General features: G+C 38.4%; 2 protein-coding genes across 2 annotated transcripts; one reads left to right on the forward strand and one right to left on the reverse strand.

Moving 5' to 3' along the window:
- The first annotated feature begins 13989 nt into the window (after positions 1-13989).
- On the forward strand, positions 13990-16922 carry nr2c2ap (nuclear receptor 2C2-associated protein). The gene is made up of 5 exons (XM_066647620.1): positions 13990-14120; positions 14229-14319; positions 14731-14836; positions 15995-16062; positions 16582-16922. The coding sequence occupies exons 1-5, from the start codon at positions 14083-14085 to the stop codon at positions 16699-16701; spliced, it is 423 nt and encodes a 140-aa protein (XP_066503717.1). The 5' UTR covers positions 13990-14082; the 3' UTR covers positions 16702-16922.
- Positions 16923-16937: 15 nt separating this feature from the next.
- rfxank (regulatory factor X-associated ankyrin-containing protein) lies at positions 16938-21050 on the reverse strand. Its single transcript, XM_066647619.1, has 8 exons — positions 20910-21050; positions 20689-20794; positions 19978-20043; positions 19627-19727; positions 19418-19543; positions 19175-19241; positions 18434-18514; positions 16938-17089 (listed from the first exon to the last, which is right to left on the reverse strand). Exons 2-8 carry the CDS (start codon positions 20765-20767, stop codon positions 17043-17045), a joined length of 567 nt encoding a protein of 188 aa, XP_066503716.1. The 5' UTR covers positions 20768-20794; positions 20910-21050; the 3' UTR covers positions 16938-17042.
- Between the last annotated feature and the right edge of the window lie 175 nt (positions 21051-21225).

Below are 21225 nucleotides of genomic sequence, written 5' to 3' on the forward strand. Positions count from 1 at the left end.
TTTAATCAGGTTAAGACATAGCTACATCAACCTGGGTAAGTCTAGAAAGAGATATCAAAGCTTTCATTTTTATACAGTATGATTACTGTGATACGGATGATAAGACTATCACCCCACCTTTTCACACACACCATAGGCTGAGTTGGATCCCATTACAACCAAAAGTCATCGTATTCCCCATGTGCTTATAAGGGCTTCCGTTTCTGGTTAGCTCTTCAGACATTGTTTACTGGACCCTATCAAGTTCAAGAGAAAGTTTGTGTTCTTTTTTAGAAAAGTTTCTTATCTATACACAAGGCCATTTTACTCTTTCCCATAATCTTTTTCTTCTCATTAATTATGTTTCTCACAGCCTTTGACAATCTCTTGACTAACACCTGGCTTCTCCCTGTCCTCCCAAACACATCACACTCATTATTAACTTAATTATTATTCATTCATTAATTCATTCATTATCTGTAATCTCTTATCCAATTCAGGGTCGCGGTAACTTTATTATTATATAAACTTAATTATTGTTTTTATAGGTTGCTGAATAGTCATTATTTGTTATATCATTAACAATGGTTTTGTTATTTTCCAGCTAAGTGTTACCAAATAACAATGTCAGGCTTCAGGTCTCAGACCTTGAGCTGGTCTTTTCTCACAGTTGCCCTGTCTGCTAATAAGGCAAATTGATAATAAAAAAAAATTAAATGCTGCCACTCTCTCAGGCCCCTACCTTTGGATCTGACAGGTGCTTTGATAATAAGACTTTTTGGGCTTCTTCAGGTCCCTGATAAGGTTTCTCAGGCCTAACAGAGCACAAAGGCCAACTGTCTCAGAGAGAACCAGCTTCACAATTCCATCATTATTAATTATAGTATTTTTACATTAAGCATCGTTATTCTTATAATTTATGTAATTCCATATATTATAATTAAGTCAAGGATTTTGATCTGCCAGGACACAATGTTTTAAAATCCCAGCAGTGTTTAAAATCCACCAGCCAACACATACCTGCTATGTTGTGACCATATGTCCTGACCATTGAAGAACAGGATAATATAGTGGTTAATAAAGTATGCTGAGCAGCAGACAAACTACTGTCTTCAATTGCAGAACTACAAAGTGCACTTATAAGGTCAGTGGATCTGACAAAATGGACAATGGGTGTAGAATATCAGTATTTATATTTATTTTTTGCTAGTATGAACTCAGAAGTCTTTGGAGGAGAGTTCAGGGTGGCTTATGAATGCGTATGAAGCCAGACACCACTGTTGGATAAATGAATATGAGAAAAGGGTGGAGACAGGGTGGAGATGGGAGCAAGTTTTTTAAAACAGGAGGCTCAGGGGGTTTGATAATGGCCATACACGGCTCTGAATATGGGGATCAGCAGGAATGATCCAGTGCAGAGGAGCGAGCTGATGTAGTGAAGCAGTCGAGTCGAGATTGGTCTCCTGAACTAAATAAAGCGAGTTTGTCTGATGCGGAAATAACATGAATTTTCAGGGTATATATAGGGCTGAGAGGAGGAGTTCGGGCATGGTCCTAATCCTAAAATTATGTTATTACATAACTTCATTCATTCATTCATTCATTCATTGTCTGTAAGCGCTTATCCAGTTCAGGGTCACGGTGGGTCCAAAGCCTACCTGGAATCATTGGACGCAAGGCAGGAACACACCCTGGAGGGTGCGCCAGTCCTTCACAGGGCAACACAGACACTACGGACAATTTTGAGTCGCCAATCCACCTACCAACGTGTGTTTTTGGACTGTGGGAGGAAGCCAGAGCACCAGGAGGAAACCCACACGGACACGGGGAGAACACACCAACTCCTCACAGACAGTCACCCGGAGCGGGACTCAAACCCACAACCTCCAGGACCCTGGAGCTGTGTGACTGCGACACTACCTGCTGCGCCACCGTGCCACCCTATTACATAACTTCAATTATTTTATTTTATTTATTTATTTATTTTTTTATGAACAGAAATTAGAAATGACAAAAATAATTTTAATCCCAGAAATCAAACTATATCCTTGTGTAGCTTTAGAACATCTCTAAAAATAAGATAAGCTACATCTGAGACATATTTATAAATGCAGTGCTGTGTGCTCAGCACATGGCCTTATTGATTCATTTGCTCTCAGATTAACCCTAAAAAAGTTTTGCCGAAAAAAAAGCATCATAGATGAGTCACTGTGGCACGACTGTAGACGTTTTTGGAGCCTGTCTGTACACATTTCTCTCCAGCTTCCTGACCCACAGACAAAAGCAAAGTTCGTATGGAATGTGGCTGACTCAGCAACTTTGTCTAAACTCAATATCCCTTTTGCTAAAGCCCGGTTCCAGTGAATATAGCTTCAATCTCACAAGGAGCCCTCGGAGAAGAAAATGAAAATCCAGCTCCTTAATCCTATTCCATGCAATCAGATTTTGCCCAGCCTATATTACCAAGGCTAAATCCCTCCACAATCCAATCTATCTATTGAAGTCATGCTCTAACACGGGCCCATTTCGCATAACTGGATGACAGCATGCTTCACAGCGCCCCTATCTACCCATGTGACTTGGCCACTGTTGTGAAGGACCACTATTAGGCATAAAAGTCCTTATAGAGATATTTACAGGGTGCGTTCTGAGCATCCATCTTGATAACAGCACAGACCTGTGCTAGAGACAGTGAATGGAGACAGGTGTATGAAACTAGACCTGAAATCCACAAGAACATTACAGTAATTTTGAAAGCAATGGGAAAATCTGTCAGAAAATGTATGTTTGTAGTATTTGGCCTTGATGGAGGTCTTTTCCCACTTGGGGATTCACAAGGTGTTTGTTTCTTTTTTTAGTGAAGGGTGTGAGAAAAGTAGAGTCTTTTTAAAATGTATTATTTTATTATAAAGGAAAGAAGGAAAGCAATTAGAAACATGAGAGAGTGAGTAACAAAGACAGAAACTGAGAGAGAAAGATATAGTGAGAAAAACAGAAACATAGAGAGAGAGAAAGAGAGGGGGGAGAGACAAACAGAAAGAGTGAGAAATACAGGAAAAGTGTGTGAGTGAGAGAGAGAGAGAATGTGAGACAGAAAGATAGAGTGAGAAAAACAGAAACACAGAGAGAGAGAAAGAGGGGGGAGAGACAAACAGAAAGAGTGAGAAATACAGGAAAAGTGTGTGAGTGAGAGAGAGAGAGAATGTGAGACAGAAAGATATAGTGAGAAAAACAGAAACACAGAGAGAGAGAAAGAGGGGGGAGAGACAGACAGAAAGAGTGAGAAATACAGTAAAAGTGTGTGAGTGAGAGAGAGAGAGAATGTGAGACAGAAAGATAGAGTGAGAAAAACAGAAACACAGAGAGAGAGAAAGAGGGGGGAGAGACAGACAGAAAGAGTGAGAAATACAGGAAAAGTGTGTGAGTGAGAGAGAGAGAAAATGTGAGACAGAAAGATAGAGTGAGAAAGACAGGAACATTGAGCGAGCGCGTGCGAGAGAGACAGAGAGAGATGAGATTATGGGTTGGACTTTCAGATCATCCTCCTCCTTCATATTGGAGTTCTCCAGTCAGTGACATTTCCAGTCCATTGATCCATCTGCGTTATCCCAAATGTCAGCAGCAGTTTAAATGGCTGGGTTAACACTGTGGGACACAGTCTCAAAGGAACACGTTATTAAAGCCCACTCAAACCAATTCTCCAAGTCAAGTCTCCAGTACCAAAGGACAGAATTACTCCAGGAACCCTGAGAGCTGCAGATGTACGTTTTCACCTTGACATTGAGATAAGCTCATACATTTTTAAAAGGAGAAAAGTCATAGAAAGGGCATGTGGAAAATATAATGTTTATAGCAAAATAGAGCCTAGTATCTATGTGTACAGTGTGCTACAGAACACACTAGTCTCAACTAAACCAATCCTTTCATGGATGTACACACAAATTTGTGATGCCTAGCCAGCATGAAAAAATCAGCTTTAACCCTGACCCAAAAGATAACCCTAATCATGATCCTAACCATAGCCTTAAGCCTAACTATAAGCTCCATAAAGTCAGAAGCAGCAAGACTTTCTTGTGCTGTACTCTTATGTAATGCCTTCCAACAGTGGGTTCCAGCTCTTTTTCTGGAATTCTTCCTTCAGTGTGTAACATTTTGCATGGATTCAATGAAAGAACCCAATCACTTGACAGGAGCTCCCTTAGTGAGGGCTAAATAAATAAGAATTATAACCAATCATAATATATAAATGTCAAACTGTATTGGCTGCTCAGTTTCGTCATATATTTTTTAGATATCTTGTTTTACAGAGGATTGACTGCCGGACTGGCTCCACCAATGCTGTCATGCAAATGGAAACGCAGAAGCATCAGGAAATAACGATAAGCATGGAGACAGATTATAGAGAATGATATAAAAGGAAGAACCACCTGGACCAAAAAGGGAGAGATGGGAGAAACGATAAAACAACTAAACACCACAGTAACAATGGAACAGGACTAGAAACTAACAAAGATGGAGAACAGAGGAGAGCAGGATGAGATAAACAAATGTATAGACATACCATAAATAAAGAAACAATGAACATATAAAACTAAGAACATCCTAACCCTGACTGGCAAACGTCAAAAAAGTAATGAAACACAAAACACCTCTGAAGAATCACAACTATGGGGAAAGGAGAGCAAAGTACACAAAAAAAGAGGCATCTGGAAACAGGCACTGAAGGAACATATGAAGAGAGAGCGAAAGAAGAAACAAAAAATAGACAAGCAAGGTGCCAAATACTGAGAGTTGCTAGGTATGACCATCTTTACAGGCTATGTAGTGGAAAACAATTGTAACCTAATGAGTGTAGGACACAGTGGATCTGGCTTAAATTGTAAGTGGGCTGGACATAATTACATTCCCAAAGGCTAACAATAGCCTGATTAGCCTACACAATGAAATGTAGCTGTATATTAACTATGTGACATCGCCCACACACAAAATAAACACAATTTTAAATGTATTTAACATATTTACATCTAAAGGTAGGAGATGCGTGATTCAATTTTTCCATTATACTGCATTGTGAGAAGAACTGTCTCTGTGGTGGTATCTTTTGCTGTCACTGTGGTGTTACCCTCAAGGTTACATATTCAGTACCTTTAATTAAGGATCATAATTATACCTTATTCTATTATAATTGTGGAGTTTAAAATTGCATTGATTTCATATGCCCCATTTCATCTCCTGTACTTACCTTGTCTTCTTTTATCTTAGACAGTTCTGTAATGAAGGATTACAAATATTCCACTGTCCTCTGGGATAAGAGAATGCAATGTACCTTTAGGGAACACTAAAAGCACTGTTTTACATTTACATTGTTGGTGATATAGCTCATAAAGTTCACATGGAACTGGTGCCACTGAGCATGCATTAATGGTGCCAGTGGGGCTAGGTACAGCCTTAGTCACCAGGGAGGCCAGTGTGGATTTATGGTTGTTTATGGTAAAGGGTGAGGTTAGGACTGTGAACCTGGCTTGGAGGGGGGTGGGTCTGGGCTTAATTCAGTGAAACACCAATAAGAGAAGGTGCCTATCTGATGACCTCTGTGAAGAACTAGTAAAACAGTGGGTGATTTGGGTACTCATGGGCTGGGCTCAATGAGTAACCTGTAGTTGTTAAGGATAGCCAGCTGCTGATCGGATCATAAATGGCCACAGCAACCTTAGTGTTAAGGACTCGACAGAAGTTTTGTGGCTGCAGGTAGGAAGAGAGTGTGGTGGGCCCTATGTGACGCTCTAATGGATATGTGGATAGGATATGTTACATCTTATCCTGTGTATGATTATAATTAATTACCGTAAATGTTTGTCTGAGAGTGCTTGTTGAATTTTGTTTAGCTTATCCAACCTCAATGTTGGGGGGGTGGGGGATGGGGGGTGCTATTCATATAGCTATCTCATATAGTAATGGAGGATGATTCTCTGTAGACTACAGATGTAATAGAGACCCTTTTTTTGTATTTAAGAGACAAACAGCATCATTTGTACACTCACAGCTGCTCAAATATAGTCAGTGTGAGATGGAACATCTGGAGGCTTCATCAGGCTTTGTCGAAGAGGTTCTCCGAGATTGTGGCGGCATCCATTATGCATGGGTAAGTCGGGAAAATTGGATTGAAAGTGAAAGAGTTTGGATTGGGTGTGCATGGTAATTGGATCATTTATTGAGGAATTGGTGGCCATTGTGAATGAAATCCCTCTGAGTGAGCGATATAGGAACAGAGCCGATTGAATTGACCCAGACATGATGTCCTTTTGACATCAAGTGGAGGAAACCTTACCAACCCCCACAACACACACACACACACACAGACACCAGGTAGGTGTAGTAACCCTATTAGGACTGAGTTTCGAGAGCCCAATTATGCTGGTATTTCTGCAGCAGTGTGGCTGTAACAACATGGCCTAAGAGCACAACCATAGCAAAACAATACGCCCCCACCAAAAGCCACCAACACACACAGAGCTCAGCAGGTGTTCCCTGCTGTCAGAGGCACTGTAAATGATCACTAATGAGATTGAATCCTCCTAATTAGAGATGCTATTCTACTATAATAGCAGTAAATGTAATTTGCAGGGCTAACCCATGGCTCAGGTGTCTAGACAGCTGGAGTCTGGGGCTCTTCTCATATCTGTCGCACACAGCTATCTGACCTTGGACAGCAACCTTCCTCATTCTCAGGACAGAGGAAAAAAATGGTAAATAAAAGTACTGGACAGTGAAGCAGGGGCACTGCAATTTGCCCTGAAGGCTCCCCTACACAGAAAATACAGAATATAGTATTGTTCAAACCAAGTGTGCACAGTGCCTTGAACATTGGTGTAATTCATCAAGTTGTGGTGTTCTACCATTTTTATCAACACAAGAATTTTTTTTGTTACTGTGATTAAAAGAGAAGAGGACCATCTTCTTACATTTCTACATAATGTGATTAAAAATGAGTCTGGTGCTCCATTTTAGAGAAAACATAATCATAATTGTTCACAGTGGTGGAACCAGGTGTCCAAAACACACACACACACACACATGCACACATTCCTCAGACAGTGTTTTCTGTGTTTTAAAAGTAGTTTTGCCTTAAGCCTTTGGATGCTAGATTCTGGATCACAAACATCACTCCATCTCATCCCTGAGGGATTGAATGTATCTCCATCATTCCAAAGAAAGCAATTTCTATGCTCCACAGTCCAGTGCTGGGGGCTTTATACCCCTCTATTTCAGACTAGGCTTGGAGCATGTTGACTTTTGGCATGTGCAGCTGCTGCAGAACATCCTGTTTTATTGCGTTCAGTTTTGCTTGTGAGTACCGATTGAGATTTAGCTGAAAAAACACTACAGTGGTCCTTTACTGTACGTCAGCATGCTCAGAAACGCTGTTTAACAGTTATGTCTTGCCCAAGCCCGTCCTTTAGCATGTTGTCTCTTGGGCTGTTCAAAACTTGCCTGAGTGGGTTCCTAACAGGGACCAGTCACAGTTCATAAACCCTGCTGATGCATGTAGCTTTGACTGTGTAGCACCGATAGCCAGAGGGATGTACAATCCACAGCAAGGCATTGTGACAAAAAAAAATCCTGTAAAATGGAGTCCTGTCAACAGGATTGAGATGCCCAGGTCAGCCTCCTGCCAAGCTGCTGTCGAAACCCCTGAGGGAAACATTTAAGGTACATTCGGATCAAAAAGGGTGCTTGTGGCTAGCAGGGACAAATTGTGAGTCCACAAGACAAATGTAATCTCTCTTTAAAAGGCTTGTTCTTAAAAATCCCTTGAGATATACTACAGGGCTAGTAGTGGGCGGGGATCTGCTCATCCTACATTTTTGTTAAAATCAAAGATTTTAATATGGAATTGCTACTCTTCTGAGAAGGTTTTACAATGGATGCTGAAATATTCTGTGCAGAATTAAGGGCATTCAGCCATGGGAACATGAGTGAGGTCAGGTATGATATATTTTGTGTATTGTTCTAGATTACAAACACCACTCTGATTCATCCCAGCTTCAAAGCCCACAGTGCAGTTGGGCTTTGAGCATGATAAGTTTAAGCTCATGTATCCATGGGTTGTAGTTATGTGATTTTTTATTTTTTTATTTTTTGCCATGAGTTTCATATTTGGTACTGATTTTCTGGTTTCAGAGCGCAACACTAAAGTAAACAAATAGGAAAGGTGGATACATTTATCTCATACACAGCTCCTCTCCCTGCATTGGAGAGACTTTCACAAGACTCAGAAGCACAAAAGGACACTGTCCTTTTTCAGGGGGTAAAGGATCTCATGGTGTAGTATTATAAAGACAAAAAAACAGTTATCAACTGTTAGCCATATTAGCATTTTACCTGTCCAGCTAATGTCTACTTACTGTCTGGGTGCTGTTTTATTACTTTTATTTTCTATGATATGCCCCATGTAGGGAGTTGAGATGCAGCCCAAGCTCTTCTACTGACTGATACAGACGAACAGTGCTCTGTTTAATAAAAAATGATGCCCATTAATGGGCCAGGGATCCATACTTATATTTCTTTATTTTTAACATGTAACTGAGGACTAAAAGTGTTGAAAGAAACACTAAAACACTTTAAACCTTTTTGTTTTAGTTTGTGTTTTGTGTTGATAAATGACTAGGTATGTGGATACTATACACATTGACGTCAGCTGCAATCCATGGTAAGCACAAATGCCTCCAAAAGCAACACAACAGGCAATTACAACCCTACAAGCACACTGTACCTTCTGGTCAATTTTTCTTTACTCAATCACTGTCGAATTATTGCACTGTGAAACATGTCCACCACTGAGGAATCAGCCTAATGGATGTCCACTCTACAACTGCCTACACAGGACACAACAAAAACGAAGAAGACAATGACCGAAATCCATTTCTTGCTGTTGTAAACGAATAAATTACATCTGATTATGCTTTGTAATGGAGGCAGCCAACCATATTGTGCAAACGCTTTGCTTCTTAATGGTTTAATTAAGAACCTCATTCAAACTGTAGCAGGAAATTTCAGCGCCAGGGATGGCTGCATGTGTGTGAGTGTGTTGAGTGTGGAATATCAAGAATGGGGGGGGGGGGGGATGGACACACACACAGCTAATTGCTCTAGTGAAAGCAGATGTGCCTCGGTCTAACATCTCGCCAAACGTTCCCCAAAAGCAAAACCACACATACAGTGTCAGACCAAAGTCAAACCATTTCCACATAAACAAACTACATATAAAAGAAAGAATAATCTAATAATTAAATCTGGCACACGTTGACATTATCTCATAATTAAATCTGCCACACTCTGACTCTTAACCAGCAACATTTTTATTCATGGATAGAATTTTGGGTAAATGGATTTTTTTTTTTCATTTTTCATAATAGGCTTCAGACGTCTTTTAGCTGAAATCATTGCACACTCATCGGATTATCCTGGATCAACTAGACTCATTCCCTGAAAAAACTGATAGATTATTTATACGCATTCTTATCTAGCACAACTATATAATTTATCCTATTAAAATGGTGTGTGTGTATGTGCTAGTCACATATTTATATCTAAAGATTTAGGTCAAAGCAATATTTGAGATTTTCCTTTCAGTTCATTTCCTTAAATTTCTAAAATTCTGTTTTCACATTGTCATTATGGGGTATTGAGTGCAGAATAACAGAAATGTGAAAAAAGTCAAAGGGTCTGAGTTTTAGAAAGCGTTTCATATGAATGTGTGTGTGTGTTCCCATTTAAGGCACTGAAGCATAGTAAAGATATTCTTTATAACATGGGTAATATTAATAAGATATCAGTTCTTTTAAATTTGAATTTCAATATAAAACTAATTCATCTTTCAGCCCTAGCTCCTGGTGCAACATTTTTTGGTTAAAGTGAGTGAGTAATTGAGTGAGGGAGTGAGTTGTTTCAGCTCTGCACAAATGATCTAAAACAAACTCCTGTAGCGATAATGTGTAACTGGGTTAATTTGAGTTTATGATTAAAGGAATGGTTCACTGAAAAAATAACTGTGCCCATTTTCTCTATTTACCGCAGTCATAGCTGATCAAAAAATAAAATGCTAATGTCAGCTTACAGCTAATGTTTTTTAATGTTACTCAAAATCCTGAGTTTTAATATATTAACTTTGTAGCACCAGTGTAAAAGTAACGAAGCCAACTTCAAACAGTAAACCTTTCTTGACTGTTTAGTTAGGTTTGGGATTAGGTTAAATGTTATTAAGATATTCTTTTCTGTGAAACATTAATTTAACGGTATACTGCAATATTTGAATTATGTATTATACTGTCATATCAGTCCAGTTAAAATAGCCTAGCAGTAAAATATGGTTTAGATGGGTACCCAAGTCCCTTACATAAGCTTGTTTTCTGCAGGACACAGCACACTCCAGACAGAAGTGTCTCGTGGATTCTAATTATGGCTCCTGCTGGCTTTTACTAACTGACAGAACCAGACACACAAACACACACACACAGATATCTTTTTTTAATTATTTTTTCTCATCCCATAAAGTTAGTATCACACTGTCTCTTAATTAAAGAGCCCATATACCATTGTAGTTCACTAATGATTCAAGATGATTTCACTTTCTAAGATGATCCATAAAATGGGCCCTTTACGCATAGTTCAACTGAATCAGGTGTGTTAGAGAAAAGCAAAGCTCTAAAGTACGCAGTTCTGCAATTCCCCAAAACTGATGAATGTGATATTTATCAAACAAAGGAAGTGGGCACAGCAGGCCATATGGTTGTGCTTGAGTGTGTTGTCTTGCTGAAAACAACCCGGTGTCTGTTTCCAGCTGGTCCATGGTGATGAAGTTGGCCTACCAACATGCTTTAGATGTCTGGAGGCCATGTTGGCCAGCAGTTCAGTCTTATTTGTGATATCAAGCCAAACCCAACAACACAAGCAGTGAAGTGTACAAGCGAGCCATCTGTGTTTAAGCAATGTTTTATAATGAGACCTGGGACCTAGGCCCCAGGTTTGTCATTAATGGTTTAGAGTACAATACAGATTGTCCTCTAATATGCTGAGGGCGATGTTAAAAGTGTACTCCAGTTTTTAGTCTGTCAGAAAAATAAGCGAATAATGGTGGGTTACACTTTTAAAAGCATTTCTCTATGTTTATTAAAACAACACAAAGTAAGATTTGGTATTTTAGATCCTTTTCTACTCCTACACTTGCAGAGTGTAATTCACTTTTACAGCACTGTCATGAAATCAAAGGGGGAGGGATCAGGGTGATTTGTAGGAAGTTACACAGTGCAGTTTCTGCTGTGCTGGGCTTGGAGTAGCAATGAAAGAGGCTCTATTCTCCTTATTACAGATCAGTGAAGAATCACAATGATTTTGAAGCTGTTTTTCTAAGGTAAATTTACTAATTATTGTTCCTTTAAAGAAACAATATATCAAAAATACAATTTTACCTTCAAAACACAGCACCCTACAATTCAAGCAGTAAAATATTCAAAATTCAAAAGATAACTAACGTAGATCTTGTACTTAAGGTTATATATCTGTGAAATGCACTCATGGCAAATGATTTCTGGAACAGAATATCCACATAATATCAGAATAATACAGTAGATTTATATTCTTATTTTATGACTAATAGGCATAGCATCATTTGTGCATGTAGCATACTACAGTTTATTCATTCCTCTAATACATAGGGAATGGTGTTAAAAGAATACTGTAGTGTTTTCCATCTCTGCTCAAATATGTAATGAATGCTGGATTACTACCAAAAACATTGAGTCAAAACCAAAAACATAAGCAGTAATGCGTCCAAACACAACTGGTCACCAGCATGCCATCTGGGTTTAAGTTTTATAATGAGGACCTGGAGCCCTCCCACAGCCGAGGTACAGTTAATGTTCTTTTTCAGAGGAAAGTAAACAAAAGACTTGTAATATGAGCTCTGTCCTTCCACATTTCAGTTATGCTCAGTATAAACTCACAAAATAGACATTCATTTAAAGGAAGAATATGTAAGGTTTGGAATTTATGCTCATGGGCTTCACCTACAGTTGCAGAGTGTAATTAATTTTTACATCACTGTCCAGGTATTACATTGTTTATTTTCTGAAGTGCTGAGACCAGAGCAGCAATGACCGAGGTTCTATTCTCTGTACTATAGGTCAGTGAAGAATCACAATTATTTTAAAGCTGTAATTATAAGATAAAATACTACCTAGTGTTCCTTTAAACAATCAAGGTTTTAAAGAAAATGAGTCCATGAGTTCCTCACATCAAGCTGGTATTGTGATAATGGCAGCTGAAGGGTGCATGCCTGAATTAGGTGGTCCACTCCAAAGTGGTTTAGCTAAGTGCACACTAATATTTTATTTGCAAATCTCTTATCAATGCACAAGCCCTCATTAAAACAGTGTTTGGAAAAGCCATGTTTTACAAGATTAAAATTCAAAACTGCCCAAGGAAAAAAACAAATAAAGACACGCTGAACTGTAGGATATTGACCACAGAATTTGGGCATGACAGCATATTAGTAATTCTCAGGCCTCTTAATGAATAATCTCTTAATGAGGCATATTAGTCATGGTGTGTGTGTGTGTGTGTGTGTGTGTGTGTGTGTGTGTGTGTGTGTGTGTGTGAGTGAGTGAATGTGTTTTTATGTGTGCATGCCCAGATATGGACCGGCACTCTATCCTGGGTGAAGCCCTAATGCCCCATGCAGTCGTCCATGTGGGCGGTTGTTCCTGTTTGAGAGTTCCCTACACATCTGGCTGCTGCTTCCTGCCAATGACTGTGGATTGATGTTGATTGTTCTGTAATGATGTTGTTCTGCACAGTGTTGATTTTAAAGCATCTTTGGGTGTCTAGAAAGGCTCTATATAAGTATAACTATAAATAAACATTGAACAGATTTAAGATGTTTACATTTAATAAGAAATCATTTTTGCAATGTGGACTATAATTTTTTCAACGACCCCTGTCCTGCCCATCCTGTACACCACTTATTGTAGCTTCCCATTCTCTGATACATCTATACACTATACACTAACTCTTCTTAAAGTATGTCTCAAAAGGGAAAATCTGAAGTGTGCTGGACAAAGTGTTTCATTCTCTATTATTTGTGTTGTCCCAGAATCTGTTGTCCAATGCTGTGGATTTTCATGTTTCTGGAATGTGTTTTCCTATTACATAAACACAATCATGTTGAAATAACACAGACAGTGATCATATCATATGTTGACACAAACATTGTAAGATTTGACTGTGAAGACAATCATGGCAACAACATAGATATTAAAGTGAAATTTACTGTGTCAAATAGGGGAAAACAAAAAAAGAGGTCAGTGATTTTGTATTTAGAATTGAAACTGGTTGTACTCTGCAAGCAATCACAGAGAAAACATTAATCTAGTAAATATGTCTGTAATCTCATACACTGAGATTAGAGTGTATGGCCAATGATTCTTCTGATGCTTCTTCTGAAATCAAGGCTATCAACAGGAAGCTGCCCCCCATTTTCCAAGATAGCTTTACACTCCATACTGGAGCAGACTATTTCTCTGAGGATTTGATAGAATTCAGTCATAAAAACATTAGTGAGGTCACGTACTGATGTTGAATGATTAATAGGTCACAGTCACAGCTCAAACTCATGCCAGAGGTACTGAATCCATCATTCCAGAGAACACAGTTCCATTACTTTACTCATCCACAGCCCAAAATGGGGGGCTGCCCCTCTGGTGGAGTTTAGCACAGAGTGTCATGTGTCTGCATCTGAGCATGGTATTCTACTGGCAGTGTTTTTCTATGGAGATTAAACAACACGTACATCTTTTTCCACCACACCTGAATTCATTTGGTCTAATTTGGGGCATAGGGTACACGAGTAATGCAGGATTTTGCAGCTGTTGAAATATTGGACAAGGCCATAAGCGCAGAGAATTATTTTTATTAAAAAGGCAGATGCTGCCATCTTGCGGTTACTGATACAAACTGCAGGCTGCCCAAAATGGCGTCAAAGGCGTCTAATGTAAGTGAAGGCGGCCTGTGGACATGATGCCCACAGTTGAAAGTTCACAGTGAAGCATGGCCGTGTCTCTTATCTGCTGTAATACTCAGAGCAGGTGAGAAAACGCCTTTTATCTGTGAAGTTTTCATGTTTAGGGCACAACCATTACAGAGTCGAGTGTTTTCAGTGTTTCTGAAGTGTTAGTTCTGTTTCTGTTTTTCAGAGTAAGCTCTGTGTTGAACAGAGATGTGAAGCAGTTCGGGAAAAAGTTCATGTTTGATTCTAATGAAGAAACCTGCTGGAATTCTGACCAGGCAAGATTATTTTACAGATTATTTTAAAATATCTTCATAATTCAGGCGTTACGTGTAGGATACCGTGTGGTTTGGTATTAAATGTATCGTTTTTGTTGTCACAAAATGTATGGAATAGAGTAATATTGTATCAAGATGCCAGTGCTTAATCTTAAACTGTCATATAAATAAATCCTATGATACTTTCAGATGGTTAGCTTAGGCTTGTAAGTTGTTTCAAGTAAAAATGGATGACCAGCACATTTTGCATCATATCATCATTTTCGTGAAAAACCTCTGATGTCTAGAAAATAAATGTTATAGAAAATAGGGGGAAATTTAACCCAGCTCTGCTCTGTTAAGGGCAACACCCATTACTCAAACTACAGTATTTCTCATTTTGGTGACTCATGTCTATCTCTGACCCTGCAGGGCAGTCAGCAGTGGGTGTTTCTTGAGTTTCCATCACTGGTGAAAGTGTCTGAAATCAGGCTGCAGTTTCAGGGAGGATTTTCAGGAAAATCATGCAAGTTAGAAGGTCCTGTCAAGATCTCTGTGGCCACACATTCCTATCCTAGTACTGCACTTTCAGCCCACATATTTGTTCTGTTCCAAATCCAAACAGACTTGACATCTCCAAACCAGATGTCCAAGGAGCTGTGGTAAATTATGTTGGTTAAAAAACTGAACACAACAAAAATTGGAACTAGCTGGAGGCTGCTAACAGAGGCAGGTAGAGTAGAATAAAGGTTTAATCAGATTTAATCATTGCTTGTTAAACTGAAAAATAATGAAATTTATGAAAATATAGGAACATATCCAAAAGTCTAAAAAGTCCTCAATCTGACCTCAAAAAAAGACCTCAAACTATGCTGTTTTTTTAATTTCTCATCATTTTACATAATTTTGGTCATGAGCAGCTTCAATAAAACAGGAACAGCACTAACAATACAGAACAAAATATGTTAATAATTGAAATTGAAATTGTAAACTACAATCTAATTCAAACTACTTAAATATGCCACACACCCAAACTAGTATTCCAGTCACTACATGAACAATGTAGGGCTGGGCAATTAATTGAAAATGAACATTCAGAACTTCTAATCGACATACTCTTGTCTAAATCGATTATATCGATTATTATTCTTCTGTTTGGTTCCGACTGTGTGTTCATGTACTGTCCCTTTTTAAAATTATGCTACCAAGCTGTGGTCACATGATTCTGCCCCTATCCACCACATGAAAGCAACTTAAATGCAGAGGCTGACCAAGCGACTTGAGCAGCTCGTACCAAAGAAAAACACAGCTTCTGTGGTTTGGACGTGCTTTGTTTTGACTATAATTAAGATGATACTGAACAAAAAGAAGTCGAATGTAAATGTGACCAAAGCACAATCACACAACAAATACAAACAGTACTCAAAATAACAAGAGAGGAACAAGCTCCCAGCAACATTAGAAAAATGTCCCATATTTAATATTGGAGTATATTTACAGTTTAAGCCTCGACACTGAACTGTGAGGGTCAAAAATACAAAAACAAAATTATCATTCATTAATCGTAATCATGGCAAAATGTACAGTTGTGATATTGATTTTCTCTCATGTCGCCCAGCACTAAGACAATGTAAATATATTTATTTGAAATATATATTTTTAAAAGTATGTTTTTCTGGAAATGTTTCTGTTCCAGGTTGTAGTAAAGACAGCAATCTCCAGCACATTTCAAACTTTTATCCAGAAGACAACAACGCACTACAGATATCCTTTTAAAAGGTGTATGCCTTCAAGGGTTTTGTTTGTTTTACTTATTTATGCATGCAAGCATGCCTTGTGCCCAGTGATTCCAGGTAAGCTCCAGATGCACAGTGACCCAGAACAGGATGGAGCAGTTAAAGAATTCAACTTAAATCGTTGAGATGTATACAAGTCATTGTGTTCAGATGTGATGTGTAGATGTGAATCTGTTTCAAGTTTATCCAATATCCAACTTCATCTTATTATGTGGATTTCCCCTCATTCATGGTTCTTACATTACACCACTTGTGCCCCATTAGCCTTATATATATATATATATATATATATACCAAACATATGTACACGCTGCTTGCCAAAACCAGCAGTTCAGTGTAAACATAATGTTTTCTTGCAGGTATGAGTTCATGATTTATAAAGAAAGTCTAATTATATTCAGTCTCTGGTGATATTGGTTCATTTCCAAAAATTGCACATCTTTCACTCCTCCTTTTGTTTATGTTATGGCCTTAACTCCTCACCCACAGCTTTCCCATTCAGGACGCACCGCTGGTGCAGAAGCTTAAAATAGTATTTGAAAGCAATACAGACTTTTTTGGAAGAATAATCGTTTACTCTTTAGATGTCTTGGGAGAATGTGCTTAGTAATATTTGGAGAAGATAACAAGTGAAAGGACCAGGACAAATGGGCACCCAGCTCATGATGATGGACAGAACTCATGAAAATTTCTCACATTATGTAAACAGCATGAGAGGACGACTTGTTGGTATTGTTCCATGATCATTTGTTTTTTACTGGTTCAGTGTTTCAAACTATTCATTATTCATTTTTTAATGAAAGGGTCATGTCATCTCCATTGATACCACCACATAAATATTTGATTTTATTTTTATTTAAAAACTGTAAAAAGATTAAAGAAAACAATTTTTTGTTTTTCATTTAAAGAAAGAAAACAAAATGTCTTTGTTAAATGTAGATTTCCACTTCAGCTCCGTAACAGTTTCAGAATGTGTTCTTCAAGCAGCTTTTGCACTGAAAAAAGCAAATAATAAAAACAAATATGATTTTCAGGCAATACATACCTTGTAATCCAAAAGTATGTGGACACCCTTCAAATTAGTGAATTCACTTCCTTTTAAAAGGTCCAATGTTTGCAGACAGAGATGTAGAGTTGAAAACATCTTCACAGAAATGTATTGCCAATAAAAAGTGACCTTAAACTGCACAAGGTCATTGTGTTTGGCACTTTGTCGTCTAGAAGGTATTAAAGGCACTTAGCATTGGGCTGTGTAGCAATGACACTGGGTACACTAGAGTGACGAAGCACCATTAAATACCTTTGGGATGGACTGGAGTGTTGTCTGTCATGCAGAACTAAACAGTCAACATCATAACCTAACTTCATTAAGGCCCCATCCACACGTTTCTGTATTTTTTTTAAACAACACAGGTTTTTTATGTGCATTTTGTTCCCCCTTCCTTATGAAAATGGAGGTTTTCAAAAATAGCTCTCCCAGTGGTGTTGTTTACATGCAATAGAGCTTTTTGAAAACACTGACAACATACAGCATGACTGTTTTTGGCTAAAGTTCAAATAGATACTATTTCCCTATAAAGTGAATTACATAAGATTTAAAACTACAATGTATACATGTATAGCACTAGATTTCAGAGTATAAATGATGTTGAATTACAAATATATAAAGCACAGTTAAGATATAAAGCACACTAGATTCAGTAATATCATGACTCGCATAATGCACTACATACAGAGTACGTAGTCTCCCATTGCCAGCCTCTCTAGAGTGAGTCTGATACCTTTCGTCACTTAATGTGGTTAAGAATTTCTTACTACTGCAGGAAAAGAAATTTGACTTGCAAAAGGACAGCTATTTTGGTATGATGTGTAGGAGGAGGCAGATAGCCAATCAGAATGCAACTGGTGAAATCCTGACAGTGATGCCAGTGCACTGAAAGTATCAGACTTTCCATCAAATTGTGATTGGAGTGTCTGTTACTGAGACCTCTGTTTTTCTTCATACTTTTTCTTTAAGATGTACTAAGGCCCCCTACTGGACTGACATGATAAAACAACAGTTTTCATATTCGTTTGGACAAGGATATTTTCAAAAATGAAAAGGAAGAAAATCTCGGTTTTCAAACATATCTGGATACATGTGGATGGGGCATGTGTCTGAATGCAGACAAATCCTCAGAACAGTGTTTCAAAACCAGTCAGAGTGCAGCAAAGCATGGGCAACCTCTTTCATTTCTGAAGGAATGTGTAAGCAGGTGTCTACAAAATTTCAGAGAGATGTATAGATAAGGATTTATCTTTCTTAGATTTGGTGAACTGAAGGCTTGGAAGATACTTGCTTTTTTTGTGTCCAAGGGCAACAGCAAGGGCAACTGGACTGTACCCAGAATCTGCTTCAAATGTAATATCAGCTCCATGACCTAGGCAAAAGTAGATATGTACATACAGTATATTAGAATCTCTGTCTCTCGCTCTCAGTCTGAGTGAATATATATTCATTCATTATCTGTAACCGCTTATCCAGTTCAGGGTCACGGTGTGTTCAGAGCCTACCTGGAGTCATCGGGCGCAAGGCGGGAATAGACACTGGAGGGGGCGCCAGTCCTTCACAGGGCAATGCAGACACACACACTTTCACTCACACACACACCTACGGACACTTTTGAGTCGCCAATCCACCTACCAACGTGTGTTTTTGGACTGTGGGAGGAAACCGGAGCACCCGGAGGAAACCCGCGCAGACAGGGGGAGGACACACCAAATCCTCACAGACAGTCACCCGGGGTGGGTCCACAGCGTACCCAGAATCACTGGGTGCAAGGCAGGAACATTGCAGGGCATCACACACATATGTGCAATTTCATATAGCCAGTCCACCGACCAACATGTTCGTTTGTTTTTGATGTTTAAGACTGTGGGAGGAAAACCCAAACTCCTCATAGACAGTCATCCAAGATAAGGATTGAAGCCTCAACCCCAGGACCCTCGAGCCGTGTGGCAGCAACTCTACCTATTTTGCCATTATGCTGTCCAAATATATTTAATTAATATAAAAAATATTGTTAATTTGAAAACTTTACCTATAAGAGCTTCCACACATCTCATATGATTGCCACGAACTGCATATAAAAGGGGAGTACCTCCATTCTGTAAAATAACAATGTAAATGTTAAGTGGTTGCAGAAATATATTACAGTGCTATATACCATTTAATTTAAATTGCAAGTAATACAAATATGAAAATTTACATTGGCTTATTGGTTAATATCAAGGTTTAGTTTGTAAAATTGGACATATTTTGTGAATCCTTAGTGAAAACGTACCCAATCATAGGAATCAATGTCAACTTCATGTTTTAAAAGAATATTAACGATGTCTGCAAATCCCCCAGCGCTGGCCAAAGACAAGGCACTTTCTCGCTCCCGTGCAAATATTTTTGGATCAGCTCCCTGATTTAAAAACAAAATGATGGGCTATGACCAAAGTATATAAAATACAATATACCCTACAGAAATTGTAGGTCAGAAGTTACCTTCTCAAGGAGGAACTGGACCATTTCAATCTCTCCAAATGCTGCAGCCCACATCAGAGGGGTGAAGCCTTGTTCATCCTGACTGTTCAGTAGGGAAATATCTGGCAGCAAAATTAAACTGTCTTTTAAGGACTATATTCCCCCCAAATGCAATGTGTTGATATTTGTAACATCAAAAAAAAAAAAAAATTTCACCCAGCAGCTATATGGACTTAATGTCCTGAGAAACTGTTTACTTTATAAACTTTAATCATCTCTACGGACTACAACATATTCATAGTTTATACAGCTGAGACAAAATGTAATTTGTACACATTGGTTGTTGTTGCTCATTGTAGCAGGCCTGCTTACCGGCGGCAATATGCCTCGTCACTTGTGATATTTCCCCATGAGCCGCCAGTTGATGAACGGAGAGATCTAAAGCAGTAAAAACAACAGCTAATTTAAAGTAACCATTAAAACAAGAGTTAAATATATTTGTTTTATGACAATTTTGAATTATAATATATCAGATATATACAGTTTAAAAATGAAAACAAAATTCACACCATGCACCACTACTTTTAAAATTTAAAAAGTAAAAAAGAAATATCTTGAATAAATACAATTACTTTACTTTTTTTGTAGTTATTAAGAGCAGCATTATGTAATTTCCTCCAATCATGTTTAATTATATATATATATATATATATATATATATATATAATACTAAAGCTCCAAAGACTCATGAAGCAAATTGACAGGATTGGTTCCTTGAGCTTGTGACACGAGAAACAGTGTCTGTCTGAATTTGCCCGAATGTCACTTCCAGTTCAAAGAAGAAATGTCCATCCATGGTGTTGGGTGCTTATTGTGTGCATTATAAGACTGGAAGCATATAGAAAACACCACATGGACATGTTATGTAATGTTTTCTACGTGCAGGACCAGCTCTATGGACTGTACACTGGTCATATACCAGTGACAACTAATTACAAAACCATTGATGTGTGATATTGCTTAGCATTAAGTCGAGTTTAAGTGTGTAAAAGATATTAGTAGATAAAAGTAGCCTATACTCACTGTCTAAAGTGGCGGGTTGGACTGTAAGCTCGTTTCCCCGCTGTTTATTTGTCAGTGTTGTGTCACTTCTGCCGTTCATTACGACTGATCATTACCTCAGTTACTACTGCATTTAAAACACAACACAGAGTGCGTTTTATTCACTGTATCATCACTGCAGCGTATAAAAACACAAGAGCAGCACATTTAAGTACAACATTAATAAACGAGTGACTTCTTACCAGGTCTCTGGAACAATATCAAGAACCTTTCGTTCACTTTTACAGCCAATTTTGATCTGCTTTTAGATTTCCTGACTCTAAGGTTAGAACAACAAAAGTGAAACTAACACTAGGCTCGACCGAAGGTGCACTGAGGAAGATGTTGTCGTTAAAAAGACTAATACGCCGCACTTTGTCATAGTTTGGTCGAAAGTAGAATATCCACAACGAATAAAGATACGGTGGTTTTTTGTTTTTTGTTTTTTTGGTTCCGTGTTTCTCTGTTCGTGTGTCTGAGAAAACGCTCTACTGCATCTAGGAACTGTTTATTGTGGCC

The sequence above is a fragment of the Hoplias malabaricus genome, chromosome 16, assembly GCF_029633855.1.
Source record: "Hoplias malabaricus isolate fHopMal1 chromosome 16, fHopMal1.hap1, whole genome shotgun sequence".
Lineage (NCBI taxonomy): Eukaryota > Metazoa > Chordata > Actinopteri > Characiformes > Erythrinidae > Hoplias > Hoplias malabaricus.